The 15,135-nt window shown below is 46.0% G+C and overlaps 1 protein-coding gene across 1 annotated transcript; it reads right to left on the bottom strand.

Annotated features, from left to right (window-relative positions):
• Positions 1-1,162: 1,162 nt before the first annotated feature.
• LOC136097876 (lymphocyte antigen 6E-like) lies at positions 1,163-4,363 on the bottom strand. The gene is made up of 3 exons (XM_065830722.2): positions 4,184-4,363; positions 2,371-2,490; positions 1,163-1,652 (listed from the first exon to the last, which is right to left on the bottom strand). The coding sequence occupies exons 1-3, from the start codon at positions 4,233-4,235 to the stop codon at positions 1,495-1,497; spliced, it is 330 nt and encodes a 109-aa protein (XP_065686794.1). The 5' UTR covers positions 4,236-4,363; the 3' UTR covers positions 1,163-1,494.
• Between the last annotated feature and the right edge of the window lie 10,772 nt (positions 4,364-15,135).

Genomic DNA, 15,135 nt, shown 5'->3' with positions numbered 1-15,135 from the left:
GGTTGGGTTCCAAGCAGGGCGCGGAGCATCATCCCTCAGCTGAGCAATGTTTTGCAGATTTAGGAGCCCAGGCTGACACAAGTTTAGGCATTTTCATGCTCTTCCCAGAGCAAAACTCCTCCAAAATATTGCTTCTTGGAAGGAGGGAGAGGCATTCAGCAGCCCCTCTGGCAACGAAAAATCTCTGAGCACTCGTCATTGTTCACTTTTTCAGCTTCCTTTTGCCCTCATTTCTCTGCAGCCTTTGGAAACATCTACATGAAATATTTGGCCTCTCTGAAATCTGTATTCTTCTCTTATAAATCCCTCTACTGTTCTTCACCAGCTCGACCCAAATGCTGCAAATACTTTTCCATTCCCTGCAGTTGCTTTGGGGGATGTCTGAGGGAAGGGTAAACGAATGGTTTTCTGGAAGACACATTGCCAAGCAGTCGATTCAGGGCAGTGCTAGCCCTGGGTAAGGTCACTTGACTTGAACACCAGCCACAACCAAGCAAGGCAACATGAAGAAATGGATGAGGAAGAATTTTTTGACACTGAGAGCGGTGAAACGCTGGCCCAGGTTGACCAGAAAGGTGGTGGATGCCCCACTCCTGGAGACATCCCAGGCCAGGCTGGATGGGGCTCTGAGCAACCTGAGCTGGTGAAGATGTCCCTGCTCATGGCAGGGGTTGGACTGGATGAGTTTTGAAGGTCCCTTCCAACCCAAACTACTCTATGATTCTGTGAGCAAGGACGGCTGCTGGAAATGGAGGTAGGGACAAAGACTGCAGATAAGGAGATATGCACAGATGTGCAGGCTGTGCAGGTAATCATTATTTTGATAAAAATATGGCACTGCAGACAAAGCCAACAGGAACAGGCACGTAGCTGATGTGTCTGACTGCTAATAGGGCACAGGGGGGTGTCACTGTCCCCAGCTTGGGGCTGCGAGTGAGAGGCTGGATGGAGTGGGTGAGGGATGCAAAGAAGAAGAGCTGATGCTAGCACCCATTGTAGGATCAGGATTTTATACACAGAACTGCCCTTTTTCCTTCTCCAGCAGCAACCCTGTGAGTTTGCAAGGTTTATCTTCTGAGTTTATGCTCAGGGGGTTGTAATTTTTTCCCACCCCCCCCTCCCTAATTCTGAAAGCTATTGCTGTGTGGCTCCAAGCTGCACCTGAAATAAGGTAAAATTGCAGGAAAAACCCCTCTAGAGATTTGCAGGACATGCAGAAGCAGCATCTCCCTCCCCGAGGCTGCAGGAGATATAGCACGGCCACTTCTCCATCAAGCCGCCAAGGTGACAGAGCTCAGGCATGAGAAGCAAGAGAGAAGCTACAGGTTAGGAGGCAACACAGGGCAGGAGGTGGTGACCGTAATACTTTATCTACTCTGCAGCATGGTCTGTGTCCATACCCTCCTGGGGGAATCTGAGCATGCTCTTCAGGGCTTCAGGAGCCCCTTTATCCCACCACCGCTGAAGGACACAGGCGCTGGACCCTCTACCATTTCACGGTCGAGCCAGCCTGGGTCCTGGGCACGCATGCAGGTTGCACAAGAAGCTTTGGCAGCAATACGAGGTGTAGGTAGCCAGGCCCATGAGGAAGTTGTAGTGTGGGCACGTCTTGGAGCACTTCTTGGTGATTCTCTTCCACAAAGACAAAGAGCCTTGCCCAAAGAAGAGAGAGCAGCATTAGCAATGAGAGTTTGTTGGGTGTTCCTCCATCTTGTACAGGATGGAGATGGGCTAATGAGTCCCACTGTACCCAACAGCCCCAAGGGCCAGCACAGCCAATGAGACCCACCCCAATCCCACCATAGCCCAGTAGCTGCTGGTGACCAGCTACACAAGGTATTCAATGTCCCTCCCAGGCATCTAGCACCTCCCAGCATGGACATTCATCTCAAGGCTTCCTTAGGTGTACAATAGCATCCATGACACAATGTTCATGCCTGAAAACACATTTCCAGACTTTTCTCCCTGAATGACATAATTTTATTCCCCTCTATATCTCTCTAGACCTTCTTATCCACCCTGGCTACCTGTTTCTTTTCATCTCCTTGTTTAATCAAGGTTCAAATTTGTTTATTCTTCCTCTAGAGGATCCTCTTTGTTCTTCCTTTTCTCTTGTTGTCCCTTTCCTGTTTCAAGCAGGCATAAAACAAAGCCTAAAGGGGAAGATCTCAATGTGTGATGGGGAGGAGGATTTCAGAACGTATGAACTTCAGCACAGCGAGGCTGAGCTAGCAAGGGCTCCACCTCCCACGTGTTCTTTCCCGTGACTCCTCAGCCCATCCATCCACAAAGGGCAACCATAAAAAACCCAGGCAAAACCCCACATCTCATTCCTGAGTCCTTGTTGGAGGATACACAGTCAGCACATACCAATTCCTACAGAGCCAACATTGGTCACACAGTACTCATCCTTGTCTGAACACTTCTCGGCCTTCAGACAGTTCCAGTTGCTTCGTTCCCATTCGCAGGTGTAGCAATAAAGGGCATTCGCTGCAGGAGGAGACACAAGATATGGAAGATGGAGACAAAAAGGCCACCAGTCCTGGCAGCAAAAGTGACCATTTTCTTTCAATTAACTCTCAAATGCATGAGGTGCAGGTCTGTTGAAAACAACGGGGCTGCAAGACCCAGACCCAATCCAAGCCTGCTGTCCACACACTTGCACATTTACACTCAACACATCTGTACATACACGCACTGACGGTGCAAATCTGCCTTTCCTGCCCTACACTGAAAATAATAGTATGATCACAGAATCACAGCATGTTAGGGATTGGAAGGGACCTCGAAAGATCATCCAGTCCAGTCCCCATGATGGGCCAAGGGTACTGGGTTTGATGTGATGCAGGGAGCTGGGAAGGACAAGGTCCTCTATAAGAGTCTAAAGGGATGTCCCAAGGCTTGGGCATCACCCTTTCTAGTTGATGGAGACACTATAACATAGACTAAAGTCTAATTGGGCAGTAGGCAGTTTAATAGGGTTAGCTGGGACCTCCATAGCCTAAAAAATTCAGTGTCCCATGCTGGTGTCTTTGGGAGGGATTTAAATGCCCTCAAATATATATCCATTACCTGGATTAAAAAAAAAAAAGACAAGGCAAATAGGCTTTTTAACTCTTTGCTCTGTGAATTCATCATAAGACACATATAGTCTAACATTTCATTTTTATTGCCTAGGTTATCTAACACGGATTAGGTCAGTTTTCGTCTTGGCACTGACGACAATCTCATTGTCTCTTGGGCCTTGGAAATTTGCCAGAATAGCTATTCTGGTAAGTGGACAAAGATAAATAACAGAAAGGTATTCTTAGGCCACAATGAGATGGAAATAACTATTCCAATAAATTATTTTTCTGCACCAGACAATGTGGCAAATTTCCAAGTGCTGGCAAACCCTCTTCCTCTTTACAAAATGAGGATAACATTTATTCTCTCTGGTTACTTAAAGTCTCACCTATAGAGGCTATAGGATCATATACCGTAAGAGGGCTCTGAGTTCATTTGCAATGTCCCTGTGAAATAAAATACATAACCTATAATGCAAGTAATATCCAAATATACATCTCCACCCAATATCCCAGCACAAGGATGCTTAGCCCATTTAGCCCACAACCCAACTTCTCCCTAATTCCCCAGTTTTGTCCCAAAAGCTCTGAAATCAGCAGGCTTGTTGGGTCTCTGAGATGGGTAGAAATCAGCGGTGTCCAACAGGCAGCTGTAGAAAGCCAGATATTGTAGGTCTGGCCCCCATCCCACTGCTTCTACTAGAAACAGTGTCACTGACTGGAGCAGAAACCAGGCGCATGGAGCTGCTGATGTGTTGTGCTATCGTAGGCTGAAGTATTTCTTCATCAAGATTTAGAAATAACCACATTCCTGCATCATCTCAACAGACAAGCTCACTGGAGAGTCGCTTAGCAAAGGCAGAACAGTAGCAACTGCTTCCTTTTTCAGTCTTGCTTTCATAAAAATCCAGTGGTGCATGAGTCCGTAGAGAAATTTCCTTGAAGAAAATAAACCGTTCACACATCCAGGCTGAGACTGCAGATAAGAAACCCACTGTGTCCTTCAGATTCAAGAGCCAATGCGCCCTCTCCCATGATTTCTTTCTCTGGTTATGAGGCCTCCCTGACTTTAAAACACTCAACTACTCTTTGTCTAGTAGCAAACCATGACACCTCACCTTGAACTGCGCATAGGACCAAAGTCAGCACGGCAAGGAGGGAGGACTTCATCTTCTCTCAGTTGCGTCCACAGCCCAGGAAAAGCACCCTCACCTGGGGACAGGATATATATCTTCCCTGCGTTTGGACTGGGCGATGATGAAGACAACAATTTTGAAAGAGTGGGCAGGGATCATGTATTATTTGAGAGGCTAGGAATGTACGTGGGTTGTTTTTTCGCCTCAGCGTTGCCTTCAGGCTGGTCTGATGGGTCTTGAAGAGGAGTGAAAGCACCGAGGTAATTCATTTCATTTATTGCTTTTAATACTTTAATTTACTGATGGTCAGGGTAGCAGTGCTATTGATGTCTGAGTGGGGGTTTTGTACTGTTTAGCTCCAATCTGATCACCACATCTGTGGGCAGATAGTTCAGTGAAGGCGGCTACTCAAAGCAAAATAGTAATAAGTGGCACAAATTAATGGCTTCATCTGGGTGGATTATTGCCAAGTCCATTTCAGGGTTAGACCTGGAGAACTCCCAATATCTACAGTCAGGGTAGATGTAGCTGTGTATTCAAGGTTGGCAATATAAACAGGAAATGTCTTATAATTTCCTGTTTCCCTGTAAAAGCTGCTTGCTATCTATAAAATCCTGAATCCTCTGCCTCATGGTTTTGAGAGCAGCTGCAGCAAGAAAACAATGGCTTTGGCGTTCAAATCCAGGAGATAGGACATGGGAGGTCAGTTTCCAGCTTTGCAACATCTGAGCAATGAGTAAAAACATCTTTGTCCCCCGTCTATATGGAGCATCCAATTCAGAGTCCTGCTAGATGCCAGTCAGATATAACGTTCTCAGTCTCTACAATTTCTCTGCATGCTTACAATTTGGGTGGAGCTGGATCTGATAACTTCATCCCTCCTGGGGCCTCCATTTGACAGCCTGTCCCACTTGAGCTTCCAAGGAAAGAGTTGTCGGGAAGTTTGGTGCTGGATATCGATCAGCAGACATCTCCATGAGTCACCGCTCACCAAGCCATCAAAGAGCAGAGAGGATGAAGCAGGAGCAGCTTGGGCAATCAGCTGTCTTCTCACCCCTTTCTTCTCAGCCCTGCAAGACTCATTCTACCCAGGTGTAGCTGCACAGTCTGGGTTTAGAAGATGGAGGTGCAGAAGAGGCAGAGGCTCAGAAAACATGTGGAAGAAAGAGATTAGATGGACGAGGTGTGGGTTAAAATGATTGGGGGCCAACATGACTTTCTTGGCAGGAGATCAGTTAGACGAGCAAGCATCCCTGAATCAAGAGTCATGCCCATCAGAGACACTTAGAGCATCTGATGGGACTAATTATTGCTCATGACAGAGAAGGCATGGCCAGAGGAAGTTCAAAGGGACACCAAAACCCATAGCATCTTCCTTTTAAAGAAAAAAAAAAAAAAAAAAAGAAGGCAAAGGGGAATTATTGGGTTGAGATTTTTTTTTGGTTGATTTGCACATGTTTTTGAGGTTTCCGACACCGGTGTTAAACCACTGGGTCTGCCAATAGAGCTGACATAAAGCAGGATGGACAGGATGGTGAAGTCAGCCCTGATAACCCCATGAGCGCAAACCATTCCTCTCCGACAGACATACACCTTCTGGGTGTGAGAGGATAAACCACATCGCTTGCCCAACAGATGAAATTCTGGCAGACTCAGGGACCACATGCCACTGTGGATGCCAGTGGAGGTGAGTCAGTCCTCCCAGATGTCACAAGGCAGCAACCAAAGAGCTTGACCTACTCCAGGAGGTAAGGATTGCCCAGCATGATTCACTGCATGGTGTCCTCCTGCAGGGGTGACTCTTCAGGGGTGTCTGGAAATCATCCTGGAAAGCCAAGGCTCAAATGTTCTGCAGCAGCAGGAGCACTCTGGCAAAGATCTGCACTGATAAATCAGTTTGCTTTAACCAGATTTGGATGGGGTTTTTTTGAGGAACAGGGCAAAAATAATTGTTTTACCCTTCGGTATGATTAACAAAATGTGTTCTTGATTTTTTTTTTAAACAAAGAAATGTGTCCGACTCAGTTTATTCTCTCACTTCCAAGGACTGATCATGGAATCATAGAATCATAGAATGTCCCAAGTTAGAAGGGACCCACAAGGATCATGGAGTCCAACTCCTGTCCCTGCACAGGACACCCCACAGTTCACACCATGTGTGTGAGGACGTTGTCCAGTCTCTTCTTGAACACTGTCAGGCTCAGGGCCGTGACACCTCCTTGGGGAGCCTGTTCCAGTGTCCAGCACCTCTGAGTGAAGAACCTTTTCCTAATGTCCAACTTGAGCCTCCCTTGGCACATCTTCTGCCATTCCCTCATGTCCTATGACTGATCACCAGAAAGAAGAGATTGACACCTGCTGCTCCTCTTCCCCTTGTGAAGAAGCTGTAGACAGCAATGAGGTCTCCCCTTAATCTCCTCCAGGCTGAACAAACCAAATTACTTTAGCCACCCCTCATATGGCTTACCCTCCAAACCCTTCACCAACTTCGAATGGCGCAAATGTCTCCTCTCTGATGTAGAGCTGAAGAAGAGTCACCTGGTCCAAGGACTCAAATTGGCTCCTCGCTGACAGCAGGAAGATGATCTGCAAGGCCACGGGAAGCGGTCCACCACTGGTCCACTGGCAAGAGTGGTTTGATGGACAAGGGTGCACAATGGGTCACTTGACATTTTGAGGGTTGTTGGTGGCCCATTGATCCAGATAGTTGGCCTCAGGTATGTCTGATGCACATGGGTGAAGTGTGGGAGTACCATGGGTGGCATTTCCCCAAAGGCACATGAGAGACTGAGGATGGTGGTGTCACCCTAGGTGGCCAACACATGACTGCAGCATGGAAGGCAGTGCTTGGACAGGATAAGGACAGAGAGCTGCCAAAAAAGGTGTCCCAGTATCTAGCATCACAGAGCAGAAATGAAGCTGCAGCTGTAGCAGTAAATTCAGTGTGACCAGAACTGTTTCCAGCATGGAGGCCAAGGGGTGGACATCAATGGGGCCTCTTGCAAGTAGCCTTTCCCTTGTGCTCAATCTTCTCTTTTTTTCCAGACATTGCATCAGACAGTGGTAGTTGGCCCATATTGAAACCTTTCCAGGGAATATGCTAGCACTTAAAATGATTAATTAAATGTTGTGGATGGTGGCATTACAGATCATGGAATATTCCCAGGAACTGTTTATTTCCCTATCTCAGGTTGAGCCTTGGAGATCAGGCCCTTGCAGATGTATGGATTGCATCCTTCAGGGTGAGAGTTTGGTCCCGGATTTTACTCTTGACTGTGCCACATTGGACTGCACAACTGTGTTGGAGTTGGCTGGTAAATACAGCTTTATTTGGCTGCCTTCTGCAATGTTCTGCTCATTGTGTCTTCTTGGATGGAGAACAGAGATCAGAAGTCATTGAACAGAAGTCAGCCATGGAGCTGCTCATCTCCCATCTCCTGGAAGCTTCATACTGGGCTCTTCTCACAAAAGGCCTAAGGACAAGTGTCCACCTATGGAATCACAGCAAGGAGGAACAGAAACAATGCAGGTTGGTCTCATGGAAGCTCCTTCTGTTATTTACCCTAAAGTTTTTCAATTTTTCAGGTTCCCTGTGGTCAGATCATCATGTCTGCCAGGCCCTCCTACCCTCATCACTTCTTAGGTGGTATCTCAGAAGGTTCCCAAATATTTCCATCTATCCCAGCATCGTCCCAGTCTGCACATATTGCCATTTCCCACCCATTTGCTAGTACACCAGGGGTTGCAGGACAGAAGAGGTTCTCAGCACCAGGTATGATTGCACCACCAATGATTTTTCAGCCCTATACAAAACCCATTGAAGAAGTTGTGGAGTCTAACCCTGTCTTGTTCTCCAACTTCTATTTTGGGTGGGGTTTTGTTGGAGGAAGAGGACAGGTCAACATGATGCCTCTTGTTTTGGGAAGGGAAGACCACAGTTTGAAGTAGGCATTGTCCTGGAAGAAGAGGCAGCTGTGTGTATTGAGCACCTCCTGGGTGAGCAAGATCCAGTTCTTCCCATCCTTGAGTCCAATGACAGTAGCTGAAGAGTTATTTTTCCTCCTGGTTCTCTCCCTCCATCTTTCTCCTTCTCAGGGATTTACTTGTGGTTGGTCTTACAAGACTCATTCTTTGTATCCTTCCTGGCCGTGATGTTTCCAAAATCAGGACAGCAAGGTGGGTTGTCACCACCATCCCCCTGAGGCAGATCTGGCCCTACCTCAGACCTTCAGAGATATTTCAATGCTTAAATTACAGGGAATCCAAGGGGAATTCAGAGCTAATCCCAGACATGAGGTTTGTTGCAATCTAACATGGGCTTAAACATTTTACTTGCCAAATCACAGAAGGACTCGGACCCAGTGGCTTCTCCTACCCCACCTCCCACATGCTCCCTGTTCCTGGGTGCTGTGAAGATCACCAGGTACTCACTGTAGGAGCCTGTTAATAGGGCAGACATAATTGTGTTCAAGAACATAGTGTGGGCAGCCTGGGGCCAGGTTACACCAAGGTGTTGAAAACCTTCTGAGAACCTGTCCTTTGGGTTCCTCTCTTTCAAGCAGGGTGGGGAAATGGTGCCCCAAGGGCATCCCAAATCTCTGTTTACCAGTATGACCTGATTTTATGGTGTCTCCAGGACTCCTGTATTGCCCAAATCCCAGCTGGGTCTGGATATAAGTTACATACAGGATCATATCTGTACATAGGGGCATTAATAGGGGCATCCAGCAGTGATGTCCGGATGCCAGAAGCTCCAGAAGAGGTCACCACCCTTCCAGCTGCCCTGGGGCTGGAACCAGACTGCAGAAGAGCTGTCATGGAGGCAGCTATGTCTATACCAATAACACATGGAGAATGCGTGCACACTTTCAAGAGTTGTCCCACTGTTGTCCACACTGTTTAATTGTTAGCATACTCCTCAGCATACTCAGTTTTTGGCCTGACAATCTGGGACCATCCCAGACAATTGCCGATCTACTTTTGAATTGGTATTTTGGATTCAGTCATCTTATTTTGGAGAAAGAAGCTTGGCTACACAGATGGGCACCCCAGGACCAGGAACTGACACAGAGTGTTTCATTTGCTAATACGCTTTCCTCATACTGTCCCAGACCTTGTCAGGACCATAGAATCATAGAATATTAGAATAGTTTGGGTTGGAATAGACTTTCAAAGCTTATCTAGGTCAAGTCCCTGCCATGTGCAGGGACATCTTCATCCAGACAAAGGTTGCTCAGAGGCCCATCCAGCCTGGTCTGGGATGTCTCCAGGGATGGGGCATCCACCACCTCTCTGGGAAACCTGAGATAGTATTTTTCCACCTTCATTGTAAAAAATTTCTTCCTCATGTCTAGCCTGGATCTCCCCTCCTTTAATTTAAAACCGTTACCTCTTGTCCTATCTTGACCAGCGTGTTGACAGCATTGAACAGTTCAACAGCGTATTGAACAGTACCATTAGAGATGTAAATCCATTATTTTCCAGCCCTTTTCCTACAAGCCTTCAGAAATTTCTGCCTGGCTGAGACAGTAAAAGACTTACTCTGATCTGGGGCTGCGCTGATCAAGATCGTATCTTCCTCCTACTCACCTCCATTTGTTTAGCTCTCTGTGTAATTGCATGAATAACTTGACCATGCTGCTTGCAAACCCCAGCCCTGCTGTGAGTCAGAACTCAACAGACATATCCAAGATGTTTATTATTTTTTAAAATAGTGGCTGCAGAGTCCTGTGCATGAGAAGCTATAAAAGAATAAATGACAGGTGTCTTCTCCATCAAGCTCAAGCTAGTTTCGGACTGGCCTTTCCATGCCTGAACATCAGATATTCAGAAGATGTTCTGAGGAGAGATGGGCAAAATTACCGTAGGTGAGGACCAGGGTGGGTTAAGAAGCCTGAATGGGTTATTTAGCAGGGACCTCATCACAGTCCAGCCCAGAGAAGGGACCTGATAACACTGACCAGAACTGCAATTCCCAGCACCACTACGGGAGGTCTCATCCCCGATACCCCATTGCAATTACATTTGTCCTGACTGCAACGTTTGTAAAGGTCTCAAAATATTTGAGATTTGGAACTTGAAATACATTTTTTTGCCAATCAGCTTCTGTTGGTGAGTGTTTGGATAAAAAGTCAAAACCAAAGAAGCCATGAATCTTTCTTCTAAAGGCAAATCCTGACTCTATTGTGTAAGCAGCACATGAGATCACCCAAGTTTATACAGGTTATGGTGTTCATTTAATTACCCTGTGCCTCACTATTCAAGCAAACAAATAATTTTGCTATAATCCAACACTATTCAAGTTCTCCCAAAGACCCATGGAAGGGGAATGTTTTATACACAAGTTCAATGGAGCAGAAAGGGGGAAAAGATGTAGGCACACTGATATGGGGGCTGGGACACGCAGGAGCATTAGGAGGCCACAACCTAGGCATTTCGTGACAGTGGGACACACCAGCACCTATTTTCTCAACTACAGTCACGCGGGCTGTCTCATTTTTGGTTCATGGGGAAGTTGCCAGGCACTGGTCATTTCTGGTGTGGTTGGCTACAGGAGGGGAACATAAATGAGGTCAAAGCAAGAAACTCCTTCCCAGCTGGACCTGTTCCAATCATCATGCAGGTCACAAGACTTAAGACACACTGAGTCAGTTCTACCGCTTCTTCTATCCCACATCCAAAATTGCTAAACACACACTTCCCTGTAGAAAAATCCTCCTTCTGGGTGAGTGGGAAGCAGAGGATTTCTGCAGACATTGATAGACAACTACTCCATTGCAGCACTTAGGAAAAGGTCACAGGGTCAGAAGAGCAGTGAAGGTTGCAGTCAACATTTAGCTCAAAGCTTAATTGCACCCTGATCCAAGGAGTCTCTGGGAAGATCTTATTGTGGCCTTTCAGTACTTAAAAGGGGCTGATAAGGAAGACAGAGACACTGGCCCAGGTTGCCCAGAGAGGTGGTGGATGAACCATCCCTGGAGACATCCCAGGCCAGTCTGGATGGGGCTCTGAGCAACCTGAGCTGGTGAAGATGTTCCTGCTCATGGCAGGGAGTTGGACTGGATGAGCTTTGAAGATGCCTTCCAACCCAGACTATCCTATGATAGCAGCCAGATGCCATCAGGAGAACCTTCATCTCTGTTTGCTCTTCTCTACCTGCATGTTCTTCAGGGGAATCAGTTCCCAGCCCTTCGTGGAGCCCTAGGCAGGAGGACAGCCAATGCAAAGGCTGAGACAGGTCAACCCACATGTTACACAATGTGCAAAGCCCAAACCAGAGGCTGACAGGTACTTGCAGAGCCTTGCAGGAGCGCATTGCTCACATATGCTGCTCAGGTTTTGTGCACTGCCTTTGAGCACACGTTACCAAAAACCTCAAAATAAGCCAAAATGAAAGCAGTTGTTTGAGATAACAGTAGATCCTCTTTGAACGCAGCTGGGAGATTAAAGGAGGGTAGGAAGTGGTAACTAGCCTAGAAGGAAGCAAAGCCACCAGAAGAGTGATGGAAACTCTTGGACTTGCATGCTGTGCCTTGATCCTAGAAAAACTTAATATCATTTGGTTGGGAAAGACCTTTAAGATCACTGAGTCCAACCGTTAATCCCACAGTGACACTAAACCATGTCCTTAAGAACTTCATCTACACGTCTTTTAAACTCCTCCAGGGATGGTAACTCCACCATTGCCCTGGGCAGTTTGTTCCAATGCCCAACAGCCCTTTCCATGAAGAAATTTTCCCTCATTTCTAATCTAAACCTCCCCCGGTGCAACTTGAGCCCATTCCTTCTTGCCCTATTGCTTGTTATTTGTGAGAAGAGACCAATACCCTCCATGCTATGCATTGCTGGGTCCACCAAGGAGGAGCCAGTCTTTGAGGATCAGGACAAATATTGCATTTAACCTATTGGCTTCCTCCCCTCCATCTTTAGTTGCCCAGTTAGGGTCAAGCCTGGAGCCTTGGATTAGCACTTGTTTTCCCTGTGGCTATGCAGATTTCCCTCCAGTGACTTGGCCCCAGACACTGGTCTAGCACCTCTGTTACCACAACTCTAAGCTTGGTGTGGTACCAGCAAGGTCAGGGGGTCCACAAGAAGCAGGGAAAGATGCCATGCAACTTCTACAACCTCAAAATCTCATCTTACAGGCATACAATTTATGTATGTATATATATTAGTAGTAGAATTGAAATCATAAGACTCTTATCCAAGAACAATTATTGGTCTAGAACTAAGGACTAAAGGAAAACAAAGAATAATTCTATGCAGAATGACGTATAATTAAAATTACTACACACACTTAGTCACTTCTACCCTTTTTCTTGGTGTGATGCTCACCCTTCCCACTCTTGGGGGTTTCATGCTGATGGCATTATGGTGAGTTCTCAGCATCTGAAGCCTGTGCAGAAATAAGATGTTCATGTTGGTGGTTCCTTCTTCCTCTCCCAAGGATCCACTCAGAGTAATTTCAGTTACGTTTAATAAGTTTCAGTTTTTCTTTTTCCATTGGTCTGCAGCTGTGTGTTACATCTCAATGTGCTATATGCAGTGGTTTTTACATACGTCAGGGACTACTTTTGTACTGTTTGCTAGCCCTAAAACCAGCCTGGTCCAGCTCCAGATCTTTTGCAGCTGGATGAGTGATTTATAGCTGAGGGGTCTCCAGTTCCAACCCAAGCCCTGTCTCATCACCCCATACCTGCACTTCTGTGCACTACTTCCCACTCTTCAAAAGCTTTGCTGTTGTACCAAGCCTGCATTTATCTATAACATGTCCTTGGGTCAGTCATAAATACTTCATCCTATACAGAATAATGACGTTACTGTTATCTATATAAGCCTACACTTGCACTATGCAAAGATACACAAAAGTTAAAACAAATTAGCCATAGTGACTTGGTCAATTAGAAAAATTGCTCTTACCACTCAGCCAAATTACACAAAAAAAAAGCCTCAGGCAGGTCAAGTCAAGCTCAGTCAGAGCAAAACTAATAAGCCTCAATCCTGAGGTCTTGCAAACTCAGTACAAAGATTGTGGCCCATTAATAGCAATGTCAATACCAAACTAAAATTGCTAACGGATAATAAACCATCTTGTCTTAGACTCTTAAAGGGGAAACAATGGAGTAAATTATTCTCTATTTTATTTATGGAAGTGTACATCTGTTTGGGTTTCGTTTATTTTGTTTCTCTTTTTGTGTCTGTGCTTTTTTTCCTGTTTGTTTTGTTCGTTTCTTTGAGGGTTTTTTGGGGGTTGCTTTTGGGTTTGGGGCTATGTTTGTGTGGGGTTTTTTGTTTGTTTACTGGTTTTGTTGTTACTGTTTGAGGGTTCTTTATTGTTGGGGTTTTTGTTTGGGGTGTTTTGTGCTATGAGAACAACCCAGCACAGCCCCTTTCAAATGTGACAACATAGAGCATGGGGAAGAAAACAAACAATTATTTGCACAGCAAGGGAGTCAGGGGTTGTGCAGCCCCAGTACAGTCACATTACTTGCTCAAGCAACCACCCTCCATATCCTGCCCAACTGGCTATAGGGAAAGTGGAACTAAATCAAACCCAACTAAGACCAAATGCAAAGATTCTCATCTCTTTGCCAGCATTCCCAAGACCTCATCAGGACAAAGCTGGGGTTGCTGACCCCCCATGAAGGACATGGGGGTGAAGCAGAAAGCTGCATGAGACACAAAGCCATTGTCATCCAGTATGGGGTCCCAAAGGAGAAGGAAGATGGGTCCAATACAGATAAACAGGATTGTGCCAAGTTCCTGAGCTAGGAAGAGCGAAGAGACCTCCTGGGTCCAGTTCTTTATCTCCCTTCAACACCTTCAAATCACACCCCTAGAAAGGCAACAGCAGAATTTGTTTCTGCAGGCACTTGAGTCCATCTCATGCCTATTTTTGTCAGGAATCCTTCTACATAAAGAAATAAGGACAGTGCTGGGTGGCCAATAATGCACAGGAGAAGCAGGGGGATATTTAACCCTTCCATGTGTTCCCTCCAGCAGAAACGAACTGCAAGAAGTCAGGATCTGTCTCTGCCTGGGGAACTACCAAGGATTAAATGCGAGCCCTAATTAAAAGTGGTTGTAACAATCACCACACCATTCTCTTTTGCTTTGGCAAACTAAGCCTTCAGGAGTTGAAGAGTTCAAGCTATAGCTTGAAAAATAGATGAAGGAGATTACACAGAACAGCTTTAAACAAAAATCAAAACAAAAGAAACAAAAAAAAAGAATACCCACAGAAAGAAAAGAACAAACCAAAGAGTTCATTCAAGTGTGATATCTAACAAGGGATTGGAGACTTCCTTGTCTGGCTCACCTTGCCAGACAAATAATCTGCCCTGTTTACAAGAGAAGGGGCAAATCAGTATGCAAACCACCAAGCTTGAAACACAGCATTTTCATTGCAAGGCATCAGCTCCCTGCCTCAACATCCCTTCTGCAATATGGGGCAACCCCAGGGAACTGCTGGGAGCTGCCTTGGTTTGTAGAGACGTCGCATCAGCTCTTCTTGCGCTCACGACAGCAGAAGGAACTCAACATCCCTCCTGCAGCTGCAAAAAGCACTTATTCAAAGGGTTATTTCTGAGTCAAGTCAATCACTTGTAATTGCAGCCTAATCCAGGCCTGGATTAAGAATATTAATTAGGTAATGTATTGGAATTCCTCCTGCCCCAGTTTGCAGTAGCTCAGGATTAGAGGCTGGAGGAACCATTCTCAGAGCTCGAGAGAAGCTTGGCTGAGCTCTTCCTGAGTCTTATTTTTCTTTTGAATAACACAGGTGCTCAGCTGGCCAAAAATATCACTATTATGGCTGAAAAACACCTGTGGGAAGAACCAACCTATAGGTCATCTATTCCTTCCCTGGGGACACCTATGATGATCAACCCATTCCCCTTCCACAGCAGCACATTGCAAGTGCCAAGAGTTCTTCA

This window comes from Patagioenas fasciata, chromosome 2 (assembly GCF_037038585.1).
Source record: "Patagioenas fasciata isolate bPatFas1 chromosome 2, bPatFas1.hap1, whole genome shotgun sequence".
Taxonomy (NCBI): Eukaryota; Metazoa; Chordata; class Aves; order Columbiformes; family Columbidae; genus Patagioenas; species Patagioenas fasciata.
The sequence above is the reverse complement of the archived record's forward strand: the minus strand, read 5'-3'. Positions and strand labels throughout refer to the sequence as shown.